The sequence below is a fragment of the Zootoca vivipara genome, chromosome 9, assembly GCF_965207765.1.
Source record: "Zootoca vivipara chromosome 9, rZooViv2.hap1.1, whole genome shotgun sequence".
Classification (NCBI taxonomy): domain Eukaryota; kingdom Metazoa; phylum Chordata; class Lepidosauria; order Squamata; family Lacertidae; genus Zootoca; species Zootoca vivipara.
The window spans coordinates 48,298,853-48,312,772 of record NC_142592.1 but is presented as its reverse complement, the minus strand read 5'-3'; the positions used below and the strand labels follow the sequence as shown (position 1 = coordinate 48,312,772).

The following is a 13,920-nucleotide window of genomic DNA, read 5'->3' as shown; positions in this document are numbered from 1 at the left end:
CAGACCTCTGAGCTCCTTCCCCATCCCAGATATATAGGGTGGGAACTGGCAAGGCTTCAGGGGGACCTGGAGGAGGGAAAGCGGGGCCCAAAGGGCTTTTTCAGGGGGGTGGCTAGCCATAAATGGATGGGAACGGTGTTTTCAGAGCAGGGCCATCTTAAGCATACCTGGCGCCGTGGTGGTACGGATCCCTCTGGTGCCCCCACCCGCCCCGTTTCCCGACGCGGCGGGTGCAGCTCACGCAACCCAGCCTGGGCATAGGGCCGGCCCTGGGCCAGGGGGTGCTGCCCGCCCCCTGTTGTGACGCCCCTGCGCGCGGTGGAGGCGGCCCCAGGCCCGCGCCTCTCCGGAAAGCAGCCTGAAGCCGCTGAACAGCTGAGAGGCGTGCCTGGGGCGGCCTCCGCCGTGCCTCTCAGCGGGCACAGTGGCGCCCCTGGTGGCCTGGTGGCCTGGCACTCCACGCCACCGGGCCTAGAGACGGCCCTGCTTCAGAGCAGGGGAATTTCGTGTGAGAGAGTTTAGGGGGTTCATTTAGAGGCTGCAGCCGCCACCGCAGAGTCGCCGGGCCCGCTGGCTCTGTAGCCCCGCCCACATTCCCACTTTGTGGCCCCTCCCCTCCCGTGCCTTGGCCCCGCCCCTGAACAACCATGGCTTGCCCCCCCCCTAGTTTTGATCCTGGGTACGCCCCTGGGTGGGTGGTCTGTTGGTGGTGGCGAGCGGGCAGACAATTGGCGGCTGCATCGAGGTGTGCAATCGGCAGTGGCTGTGGCAAGCGATTGGCAATGGCGAGCAGGTGGGTGAGTGATTGGCAGAAGTGACCTCCCCAACCTACCCCAAAAAGCTAAACAACTTAATTTCTTAATTTTGGGTTTAAAAAAATAGGGGTCATCTTATACATGGGGGCGTCTTATACACGGAAAAATGTGGTACTTTTAAATGTTTTTAATTGCAATTGTTTTTAGAATGCTTTAGCTGTTTCAGAATGCTGTTTGCTTTGTTTTTGCTTTAAAATTGTGTATCTGTTTGGCACCCTGGGCTCCTTGGGGAGGAAGGGCAGGATATAAATTCTAATAATAATAATAATAATAATAATAATAATAATAATAATAATACAATAAAGTGCAGCTTAATTTTCCCAATGAAGTCAGTGGGACATAAATGTACTTAACTTCAGTTAAGCTCTGCATATTGTTGGGTCCCTTAAAAATATATCCTGTACTCAGCTATAATGCAATTTACTTACCTGCTTATGACCATAGCAGTTATAACAGGCTCCCACCCTGAATAGAGGACAGTTCTTGTAGCTGGGTGTTTAGCAGCAATTACAATCCACATAGGAGTCAGAGCCAAGAAAAAGGCACCAGCTAAAGGAGATATATAATAATATTTCTCTGCAATAAATAAAAAAACCCAGCATGTTTATTGGTATTTGTTATTGCAGTTTTCTATATTATTCTTAAACCCTATTAGAGAAAATAATACACTACAATACCTGTCAATTGCAAACCTTTGTTTTACTCCTCACACCTAAACAAATTTATTGGGGAAAATTCCCATTGTTATCAGTTAGGCCTCAACTCCAAGAAAGCAAGCTTAGGGCAGGCTTCCTCAACCTCGGCCCTCCAGATGTTTTTGGCCCATGTTCCCTAGCTAGCAGGACCAGTGGTCAGGGATGATGGGAATTGTAGTCTCAAAACATCTGGAGGGCCGAGGTTGAGGAAGCCTGGCTTAGGGCAGGCATCCCCAGACTTCGGCCCTCCAGATGTTTTGGACTACAATTCCCATCTTCCCCAACCACTGGTCCTGTTAGCTAGGGATCATGGGAGTTGTAGGCCAAAAACATCTGGAGGGCCGCAGTTTGGGGATGCCTGGCTTAGGGTGTCAGTCTCAAGAATCTTATTTTCTGTTTGAATAATTTGTGCCACAAACAATTTGTTCTACAAATAGTCATTCTAGTCCTCTGTTGAGACCTAAAGATAGCAGCAGTTTGGGATCGTGCTTGATACATGCACCAGTGGCAAACCTAAAGCATTAATAAGTCCTGCTTTTATTATAGAATGGTTAACTTTTAAAACCAATCGTATTTTAAACATAGTTTTTTTGTAAAGTTAATTTAGAATTAAAAAATATGAAATATTCTGGGTGTAATTGTTCATACAATTGTAATTTAGCCCTAGCAAAGCTAGAACGCAATTAGCTCTAGAAATAACAAGGATAAGTCTCAAAGCATTTCAGTATTAAAGAAGGCCAAGAGAATATCTGGTGTTAAGGACTGCCTGTTTACTTTGCACAAATCCATTCTCATCCGTTTACTGTGACAACTAAATTAATTGTTTCAATAAGAGGTACTAGAGAATTATTTTGGTATTTTTAGAAGTCTTAAAAGCGGTATGTGCTTGGTTCTTTATTTAATCTCCCAACCTTCCATCTGCGCCTCTTCTTTCTAACTATGCAAGAAGATGAGCTCACACATCACAATTGCCCAGTTTATTCCTGTCCAACACCATATGACCTTTGAACCACAATCAAGCCCGTTTGCATAACTGTACATTATACTATAACAACAGTGCTGTCCTAGTGAATTATTTTACCTCAGCTGGGTCTGTTCACAATTTAGCGAGAATAAAAGAACAGCAATGAAACACAGGAAAAAAACGATAGGGACTTGAATGAATGTTTTGACATCAGAGCCCGCAGTGATGCCCATGGCAATCTTCCTCTCCTTCCAGGCAACACAATGTAGAGACTGGGCACTGGAGCAAAGCAGTCCATTAAGCTTAAAATCATTGCGGGAAGAAAAGAAGGTGCAATTGCCTCAAAAAGGTTCTTGGTCTGGGGAAGCAAGTGAATCCTATTGTCACGCTCCAGAGAACTAGGAGAGACCCCAGAGAGCTAAATCTTTTGGGAGTTCCAGAATGCCACAACTTCCCCATCTCCTTATCGCCATTGACCACCATTTCTGCAGTGTGCCATGGAAATATGAACAAATACACGTCCTGCCCACCTTATGGAGCTAAGAAAGTCCAAAATACTGCAGCAGTGGACTCAAGGAGTGTGCACACTTATATACTGAAATAGCAAAGTATGTTAAGTATATGCTATGCCTAAGCATATGAGAGAGAAGTGAAGAATTGAGTGGCCGCTCTATACTGTCGGATTTCAACCACCACAGTAGTTTGAAGTTACAAAAAACCTACTTATCACAGGTTAAGAAGCCTGAATGAGATATATTAGGATATACAGAAGGGAAGAGAACAGAGATAGCAAACGCCAAGTAACGTTGGGGGAAATATTGCAAATATTCCTTGTTCATGAATAAATGATCTAGAAGTATGAAGCAGTATCAGCAACAACATGTGTAAGCAATCTTATTAATAGTTACAACAACCCAAGGGCTAAGATACATCAAACGGCCATATTTGTGATTTAATTCCCTTCAATTAATACAACTACCTATCATAATGTAAAGGTAGAAATGTTACTTTGCATTCATGGAAGACTGTTGTTTTTCCTCCCCAAATATATTCTGCACAAGAATCTCTGCTTCTACTAAAATCAATGACAATGTGAAAAATATGTGCCACAGATAAGCACTTTTCAGGTTTTCCTGCTTTGCTCTCATAGAATCACTATTTTAGCAGTGCTGGCTGATAGTCCCCAGACCTGGTGGGACAGCCTGTGGCCAGGTAGGTCTTGTAGGAAGGAAGAGAGAGATCGATCAAGGATTATAGCAAGCATAGACAAAGATACACACACCTCATCTCTTCTGCTGGAAGCGGGTAATATCCAATGGGAGTGATTTGCAAGACTAAGCAGAGGAGATGGGCAGAAGTATCTAGGAAATGTCTTAGTTAGGGCAAAATGTATTAATAATGGCCTTGGGTTATGGGGAAAAGACTTCAGGACTCATAAACTTGGAAGGTGTACATCCCACTGCGCCCAGCAAAGGAACCTCAAGTGGACTTTAATCGAAGACACATTTAACTTGGTAGTTAATTCCATTGATTCTCAAAGTAAAACTTCTACAGCCATCGCTTCAAAAAGATGTCCAAATTATAGCCCAATAGAGCCCTCTAGTGTTCCAAGGGGATATTCATGCAGATTTATACTTTATCACAAAAAAGAAAAGAAAAAAAGGATTTTAACATTAGCCCAGAATGGAATCAAACTAGTTACACAGAACAGAACGTTTTCAGAAAATAATCTTATCATCTTCAGAGCAGCAAGCCCAACGAAACATGCACTTGCTTTCCAAATGCCAGCTGCGATAGATGGATGGAAAATATTTGTTGGTACAAGGCACCGGGACTCAAAACAGAGGACCTCAGCTCTAGGACCACGGCACTTTACGAAGCACTGTGACATTTTGTCAGAGGAATGAACTGCTAGCCTGCGGTACTGCTACTGCAATGACAAGAAAACGGCTGTATAGCTAGTAGGTCAGTAGAGGCTAGGAAAGGCAAGTCTCAAACACATGTGGCTAACTTGTGTCTCTGGACTGCAGCTTCCATCATCCCTGACCACAGGCCATTCTGGCTAGGGCTGTTGGGAATGGAGTCCAGTAACAATTGGAGGGCTTTGGTGAGTCACTCCTGGTCTAAAGGGTTCCATCTGCCCCAGGAATAGGCTTCCACCATAAACCTACCAAACCTTGAAAGCTTTGGAGGCTCATCTCTCAATTCCTCCTGTCAGTTGAGGTCTGGGGCATGGAAGGTGTTTTTAGCAGTGGTGGTCTACCAGTGACTCACCTGGCACAACTGAAATGGTGTGGTTCCCGTTCCAGTGTCAGATAAAATCCACACACACACACACACACACACACACACACACACACACACACAGCCTTTTAAATCTGGTTCCTTTTTTGCTCTCTGTGACTTGTCTGTATGCTGCATTTTATGCTATTGTTATCACACTTTCAGTTGTTTTATTTCTTGTTGTGAATTGCCCAAGGAACGCTGCTCTAGAGTAGCCTATAAATATGGTAAACAAAGCTTCTGATTGCAACCTCCGGTTACAAACTTAATTCGTTCCGGAGGTCCATTCTTAAGCTGAAACCATTCTTAACATGAGGCACACTTTCGCTAATGGGGGCCTCCCGCTGCTGCCACACCACTGCAACGTGACTTCTGCTCGCATCCCGGGGCAAAGTTCGCAACTAGGGGCATCTACTTCTGGGTAAGCAGAGCTCGTTACCCGAAGCATTCGTAAGGAGGACGGTACGTAACCCCAAGGTTCCACTGTAGCCTAGTTCCTCAGTTTGAGCAACTCCTACTTGGGCACAGACTGTACTCCTCTTGTACTCTCTTGCTTACCTGCTTTGATGCTCTGCCTGCTTCCCCACTGAACTATTTGCCTGTGTGGTACCTCCTTGTCTCCAAACTGCTAACCCTGACAATTGCAAAGAATATTTATTTTTCCAGTTTAGACAAACTCTTAATTGGCATAATAAAGCAAGTGGAGCATTATAGGGAGCTACAAATTAGGATCCAACAGAAAAATAATGTACTGCACTAAATATATTTCACTGCAGCGCTTACGCTGGCTGCATTTTGGTTTGTATTGCTTACAATCAATTTGCTTTGCTATGCAGCCGCTCTTCCTAATCTACCATATCTAATGTGCGTTTTCTTTTCTCCTGTATCTGCACGCATTAGGCCACGCTTGGGTAATCGGGATTACCCAATGCGAAACACTTTTCCTCTGCATCTTCCAATCAACATTGCAATATCTGACTCCAAATAGTTGAGAGAGCTCCCAGTTTAAAAGGGTCTGGGCTAAAAGGGAGGGAGAAGTTGTGGGGTGGCAAGGGGAGCAAAGGGGAGACAAGGGGGCGGGAAGAGGCCTTTTGCCTAGTTACAAAGAATGGCTAAGTTACTTCATGTGATTATCTTCATACACATGCTCTGCATGTGGGATGCTGCACAAATATCAATTATGGTAATAAAATCGTAAAAGTCAAAATCGTATAACGAAACAATACTCCATCAAAAAAGTGTGTAAAGTTACAAGAATGCTATCTTTAAACACTGGCACATGAAAACCATAATTTTTAACTACAGAATTGCCACTCAGTTCCCAAATTAGTCCGCAGGTAAATGTGAAGAGAGTTAATAATTGCCAGCACTTTTACTGAATGTGCACAAACTTTTAACTTTGGTTTTCAAAGCAACCTATATTTTATCAAATCAGAGGTCATTGGAATAGCATGTTACATCTCGTATAACCTCAGGAGAATACTGAACATCTGATTTCCTGGTTGATACTAATAAAATAATAACTACAGAGGGTTTTTTTAAAAAAAATTATGGTAATAAAAACTGAATGTAAAGACTGTCTTACAGCTGTTGTTGTTGTTGTTGTTGTTTTCTCCAGATAGTTGTGTGCCCTGTACAATGCTACGGATCGAATAATAACCCTTTCTGTTCCCGTAGTAAGATAAAGCATTGTGTGATAAGGATTAAGCGTAAACTGCAATCTTTAAACTTTAGAACAAAAGCTCTGAGCCCCGATGACAAAGCATCAAGCCAAAGTAACAGGTGAGTTCAGCAGGTGAGTTCAGCAGTAGAGCGAAGAGGCCAAGGCAGACGACGCTGCCTGCCTCCTTTGTGACCTAATGAATTGCAAGCTCCCAACCAAACTAACTCAATAAACAACAACAAATATGCAGGTAGAAAGCCAGCAAGGGGTGGGGGGTGGGGGGTGGATATTCAGCATATTGTTCACATGTGCAAATAATCTGCCTGTTGGGAGATGTTTGCCTTTCAAAAGCACCGCATTTACTCACCAAGGCAATCATAAAGACCCTGACTTATCCAAGCAAGTATGGCAAGAGTGATAAGGTCTCCAAAGCTCGCTGCAATGGGTGTTGCAACATTGTCAGGATTTATGCCAGTCTTCTTTGACCCAACGATCACTCCAACCATTATTATTCCTAGAGCCAATAGAAGCAGAAAGTTTATCAATCTCAGGCTGCAATTGTAAGAATGGAAAACTTTAAGAAGTCATCAAATAAAAAAAAACCTTGGGGTTTTTCTCCCCAGCTTAGTGCAGTGCTCCTATTTCATTTACATCCGTCTCACCATCATGTTAAAAGCAACTCTGCTTATTAGAGCATGAATACTTGCTTTTTAAACAATCATTAAAAATTAAATGGTGTAAATTCCAGAATGCATGTTTGCACAATTTGAGCTGGATTTGTAGTTATTATTACCTCATTCAAATGTTTCCATCAACAATCCACAACTTAACAAACACATGAGATAATTTTGTAAAGACCAGACTTTACTTGACTAACACTCAATAGGTTTTTTAAATATATATAAATCCAATTATTAAGTGCAAGTTAAGCAGTCTCTGGAAAATACCTTAATTTATTTTCTATTTCTGGCTGGCTAGAACACAGGTGGAATAAAACTGACTATTCATCTAAACAATATCCCTCGTTTACGCTGCAAAACTGTTGTTTATTAGAATTGTTTTTGTATTTAAATACTTTTTATAACATAATATTTCTTTTACCCTGTAAAAGCGATGCTATGAAGGCTGTTGCTACACTGCTAGAACACAAGAGGACTGAGTGATCAAGGCGGTATTTGCCTTCAGGAATCCAGCCCAATATAACGGCTGCCACGGCTGCCAAGAAGCCAACTACAGTTGCTTGCACCTAAAGAAGTGAAGATAAAAATGAAAACTGAATTTGCATCACAAGAATTGCCTTTGTATAAACATTCTGCTGTACAAAACATTTACAAATGATCAGGGAACCCAAGCAACTGCCAAGATCATGGTAGAACACCCATGAGAGATGGGCTCTTTGTTCTAAAACCAATCTCCTCAGCGTCAGCTTCCAAAATGGGCGAGGACAGAACTGCCGTGTGTACAGCCAACTGCTTCATTATAGCATTTGTTGATTTCTTTTCTTCTTCTTTTTACTGAGTTTCATGAACAAGAATAATGCTATACAAGTAAGTATATCAAGTTTTCCCATGTGTTATTTGTGTATCACAGAAATAGCATAATAAATGTGGAGTGATATCTGCAACATATGGTTCATTATTAGTTTTTTCCCCAAGCAATCGGAGACTGTGTTTGCATGAAGCTAACATCTCCTCTGCCTTTTTCAGACCTCTTCTGGTTCTGGGAGACCAGAGGGGAGGGGAGTTTGTTACAGCAGAAGCGGGAGACACCTGTGACCCCTCACCTGCTGGACTCAACTATACCTCTTGGCCTCCCCCCACACACACCTGCTTCAGCTTCAGCTTCTGCCTCTGATTCTAGATCCCTCTCTGTCACAGACTCCCCCAGCTCACTAAGCCTTGTTACTTCTTCAGCTTCCGGCAGCTCCTCCTCCCAGTCTTCTCCCTTTGACCACTCACTGCCATCCCACCACCAGTCCCTGGGCTCTGCGCCTTCTTCCCTTGGGGTTGCCCAAGCTGGATCCTCCCACCATTCCTCTGCATCCAAACCAGTCCATGACATCTTGTATCTATGACAATGTGTTAATCTGCAATGACTTTTTAACGCTTTTTTGAATCCTTACCTGTTTTAAGGCCAAATTACCAATTATTAAATTCCACTTCTCAATGGGTGAATCCATTTTTCCAACATTTACCTGTAAAAAGCACAAAAAGTGGTTTTAACTAAGTGAAAAATATCGCCTTGGTAGTAATTTGAAGAGTTCAACTATCGCTTTCTACCACAAACATTTTGTGTGCTATAACTTCATTTAATTTCAAGAAGTATATCAGTCGTGTACATGTTTCTTTAAAATGGAAGCAATTTAACCGACTGTCAATCCAAAAGTGCTAGGGGAGTGGAGAGCTACGTACTGTCTGTGTACCGTATCTTGTCAAAAACTGCTTTGTATTTAAAGTAGACTATTAGCATGGTCATTTATGAAACGGATATAAAAACTAGAATCTTTTTTGAACTATAAAAATATTTATTTATAATTGTAGGTTATAAAATGTTAATAATAACTGTAACAATGCTTTCACTTATCAAGGCTTTTCAAGCAGGAGGAGATGGCAGGTTAAAAATACAGAAATGAAAAATAGAAAACTTCAGAATGAGATACTCTATAGGATAACATGACAATAGTATACAGGCCCAGTGCCGTCTTAAGCACCTCTGGCGCCCTGGTGTGACGGATCCCTCTGGCGCCCCTTGCCGCCCCGTTTTCCTGCGCGACGGGCGGCCAGATGGCCGCGCTCAGCGCACAGCGCGGCTCCCGATAGCGCTGCTGCACGGCGGGCGGGCGGGCTTAGCACGCAGCGCTGCTGCCGAGGGCGCTGCAGAGCAGCGGAGCGGCCAGCGCCCCCCCCCTGGCGGGCGGGCGCTGTGGCACCCTGCGCCACCCAGCCTGGTCGTAGGGCCGGCCCTGTACAGGCCTATTCAAAAGTAAGTCTCATTGAGTTCAATGGGGCTTACCCTCAGGTAAGTGAATGTAGAATTGCAGTTTTTTTATTTGTTTGGCAGCAGCTGGTTCATAGGAATTATATGAAAATTATGCTAATTATAAGATTGATGACAAAAGACATAAAGCATGGCTATTCTCCCCCTCGTGACACTGTTTGACTGTTCAGAAGCTTCCCTTTAAGTCTCTCTCTATATTCTTATTGTTTGAAATGTTTAAAGGCAGATTTATGTTTAAATGATGGAAGAGCTGAAGGAGCGTCTCCACCCCCATCGTTCTGCCTGGACACTGAGGTCAAGAGCTGAGGGCCTTCGGGTGGTTCCCTCGCTGCGAGAAGCCAAGTTACAGGGAATCAGGCAGAGGGCCTTCTCGGTACTGGCACCCGCCCTGTGGAACGCCCTCCCATCAGATGTCAAAGAGAAAAACAGCTACCAGATTTTTAGAAGACATCTGAAGGCAGCCCTGTTTAGGGAGGCTTTTAATGTTTAATAGATAATTGTATTTTATTTTTCCGTTGAAAGCCGCCCAGAGTGGCTGGGGTATAAATAATAATAATAATAATAATAATAATAATAATAATAATAATAATAATAATATATTATTATTATTATTATTATTATAGTACTTGTTTTGCACAATTTTAAAATCATTAAATTCTTGTATAGAAGTAAGCAGACGACCCCAAAAATATTTTAATACTGTACCTTTCGAACTAAAGAACTGCAGAATATTTTATTAATTAAATGCACATTTTGAATAACTATGCGCATAGAGATATGTGAGGATAAGAAAAAGATTGATGCCACCTGACTTCCTCCAACCAACCTGACAAAAGACTGGGTGCAATGCACTATGTCTATTCACTTTTCAACTGTCACTTGCCTCTGATAATTGATGGTGGATGCTGAGCTCAACAAATGTTGCAGATGTCCCTGTGTAACAAGAAACCACTAATATCAATACCCCAGCCTTATAATGCTTCATATACTTACAGCTGTTGACAGTCGGGATGCCAAAGTCATTTCCAAATTCCCTTTCAAACCAAGTAGTGCAGGAACCAAAATGAAAACTTCAGTAATGTTTTTGAACACTTCCCAATGCTATTTGACAAATGGAAAACATAAAATAGATATATATTTTTAAAAAACAACAACAATAAAATAAATGTTTTAAAAATAGTGACACAAAATTACATTTCTGGGAAAGGGTTTTCTATCTAGATATTACCAAAGGCAGAATATACCGTACTTTATATTCATGAATCTCAGTAGCTAATAAAGCCAAAATCAGTTCAGTATCTAATATATATTTCCCCAGTATCAGTACCATCAACAGTACAGAAACATTCCAATAATAAGTCATGACATATCATAGCTGAATACATAGAGCTGTTGTTTCCCTTGCCAGTATTACATAACTAGCATATCAAAAGCCCAAAGACTGTAACTGAGTAGCTAATCTGCTTTGATATCTCAGTGGGACTTGAAAGAAAAAGAGGTATCATGGCCTTTCTGGCTGCCATTGGTTTAGCGGCTCGCACTGATACAGAAAAACAGCTCATTCTAGCAGTAACATTGTCTAGCAAGCATTTTACAGGCATCAAAAAGAATATAATGGAGGGCCTTGTGGAAGCCTTGCTGAAATCAATACATACTACATCCATAAAAGCTTTTTTTCCTACCAAGCTAGTAGTTATCCAAATAAAGGTAAACCCTAGCCTGGCTTGTTTTTGAGAAGATCATGCTAGTTCTTTGTAACGACTGTGTTTAATGACCGTGTTCTTTTCCAAATGCTTCCTTAATTATTTGTCCTCAAAGCTTTCCAGTTATGAAGACCAGCTGACCAACAATCTGTAATCTGGATATTTTCCCCACACCCCTTTTAAAGATAGGTACAATGTCTATGTGCTGAGTGTCCCAGGACATCCAGTCCCCTGGCACATCTCAAAAATTATAACCAAAAACTCAGATTGCATCTTAAAAGTTCCTTAAAGATTAATTCAATAGGATCAGAGAAGTTTGAATAGCATACCTCAATTCGATTTAAAACCAGCAAACTGAGGAATTTGAAATATAAATGTGAATATTTTGTAAGGTAGCGTTACGTGCTTGTGGGTGCCAGGCCCCTCTAATTAATCCCTGGATTCAGCAAGTGCTCAAATCTGGTCAAGCCAAGCTAGCTTCCTGCGAGGTGTTTGCCTGGGTGATGAGCTTTTAAAGGGGACGGGGGGAAAGGCCCTCAACAGATAAAAGCCAGAGTTTAGAGTAGAGAGTTTGGTACGTGGATGTGAGAGAGATGTAAACTAGAAGAAAAGTGGCAAGCTGGAGAGAAAGAACATGATGTGTGATTTCTGTCTGAATCTAAGGCCGTGTCCATGGGAGGAAGATGACCCTTTTGGGATGTTGATGCAGTCATCCCCTCCATCGCAGGCTCAGGTTGTGTATATGTGCAAGTAAACCATATATCCTGAAGATACCACAGTCTCTGCTGCGTCTCGTTGAAACACAAGCCCTTGGAATCTTGCACTGCATGGAGACTGGAGCGGCATTCAGTTGATATTAAAGATCCTGCAAATACCATGGCGCTTGTGGTCTCGCTTTATTGTTGAAAGTAATACAATTTGCCTGGCTTTGAAAACTCTAGTCTTTGTGCCAAATGACCTCATTTCCTCCCTACAAATTCTAAAGCAGCGATAATGGATTTTAGAGGCGGGGGGAAAATAAAGCCAATTACTCAGTGAAGTGGATAGACTAAGAAAATGAAACCAGAAAAACGGCATGACTAATATCTTGTTCAACATTTGCTGAAAATAAGTTTATCACAAGGATAATTAACCTCCTAAAACTCATACGAACCTAAGTAACATTTGAGAACTCAAATCACAAACGAAATCCTCAGCTCCCCCTTGACTGCAGAAGAACCCACTCAGAAGTTGTGTAAGTAGCCTTACGCAATGAATAAACATTACAATAAAACAAAAAATGCCTACGGTACTTCAGCCTTAATATAGAGGACCATACTAAATGTCATGATTGAGTGCATCAGAAAGTATACATTTAAAGCCATACTTAGCAAATACCAACCTGAACAATATCCAGAACCATCCCAGCAGATACTGTTCCAAAGCCTGCTAGCAAAAATGGTACAAGTATCTGTAATGCCATAATGCTACTGGATTCTTTTGGCTGTTTTTTGCTGCCTTCCACAATGGTATCTTCTTCACCATCACTAGATACGTTGTTGTCCTGCAGCATGATATCTGTTTCCGACATGTCCATTCTGTCTGAATAATTATATCCTGCGAAGTTATCATACTTTGGGCTACAGCTCGATGAATTGTGTCCATTGCTACCATTATGAAAAGTTGATTCTGAGAAATGATGATAATCCATGTGCTGGTCAGTCCTAACACTGAAACCATGCCCTGATGGCTGTAATCCATCTTGCCTGTGACCATTCACTTTCTTATGTCTTTCTTCCTGGTTTTTGTGATAAACAATTGGAACCATACTTAACAGCAGGTTCAAGAACTTGTCAGACTGAACTGTATTTAGATTTATAGTCCAATTTACAAAACTTTCTCCAGGGTAGGTTTTATCATTTGTTTTCTTGCTGGCAGATCTTCCTTTACAGTGAGTCATGCTGTTTCAGAGATATTGTTCTGATGATTGTTTCAGATCCCCGAGAAGTTTAAATGATGCATCGAATGGTTATACTGTATAGAGATCTTTGATTTGATACAGCCGATCACGTTGTGAAGTTGTCTGTTATGTAAAAAGATTTCTTTTCACTAGCTTTTGGTCTTGAGCAATTCCGCAACAAAGCTGGGATCTAAAAAGAACACAGTAAACATGTTAACACACCTGCCCTTTTTGGCTTCTAAAACTTGATAGCATTTTTGTTCCGTTTGAATTTTGTTTACAGATGAACAGTGCAAGTGTATCTTGCTATCAAATTCCCTGCACAGGCATCTACTCCAAGGAAGTTACTAGTTATAGCAATGCTATTACAGTGGTACCTCGGTTTATGAACACAATTGGTTCCGGAAGTCTGTTCATAAACTGAAGCGTTCATAAACTGAAGCGAACTTTCCCATTGAAAGTAATGGAAAGTGGATTAATCTGTTCCAGACGGTCCGCGGGGTACTTAAACTGAAGCGTTCATAAACTGAAGCAAACTTTCCCATTGAAAGTAATGGAAAGTGGATTAATCCGTTCCAGATGGGTCCGCGGAGTACTTAAACGGAAGCGTTCATAAACTGAAGCATGGGTGTAATTGGTTCCGGAAGTCTGTTCATAAACTGAAGCGTTCATAAACTGAAGCGAACTTTCCCATTGAAAGTAATGGAAAATGAATTAATCCGTTCCAGATGGGTCCGCGGTGTTCATAAACTGAAAATTCATAAACCGAGGTGTTCATAAACCGAGGTTCCACTGTATACTGTTGTTGTTTTTGTAATGTAATGTATTGTTGTAATCTTAAATCATTCTCAGTCATATGGT

General features: G+C 41.8%; 1 protein-coding gene across 1 annotated transcript in view; it reads right to left on the bottom strand.

The window, feature by feature from the left end:
- The window catches only part of SLC41A2 (solute carrier family 41 member 2), a 46,724-nt gene that overhangs the window by 24,366 nt on the left and 8,438 nt on the right, over window positions 1-13,920 (bottom strand). Inside the window, exons 2-7 of the mRNA XM_035127907.3 lie at window positions 12,502-13,249; window positions 10,411-10,518; window positions 8,543-8,614; window positions 7,522-7,666; window positions 6,788-6,934; window positions 1,244-1,391 (exon numbers count right to left, since the gene is read on the bottom strand). Of these exons, the coding sequence (XP_034983798.2) occupies window positions 1,244-1,391; window positions 6,788-6,934; window positions 7,522-7,666; window positions 8,543-8,614; window positions 10,411-10,518; window positions 12,502-13,059 (1,178 nt within the window). The 5' untranslated portion in view covers window positions 13,060-13,249. The remainder of the gene's footprint in view (window positions 1-1,243; window positions 1,392-6,787; window positions 6,935-7,521; window positions 7,667-8,542; window positions 8,615-10,410; window positions 10,519-12,501; window positions 13,250-13,920) is intronic.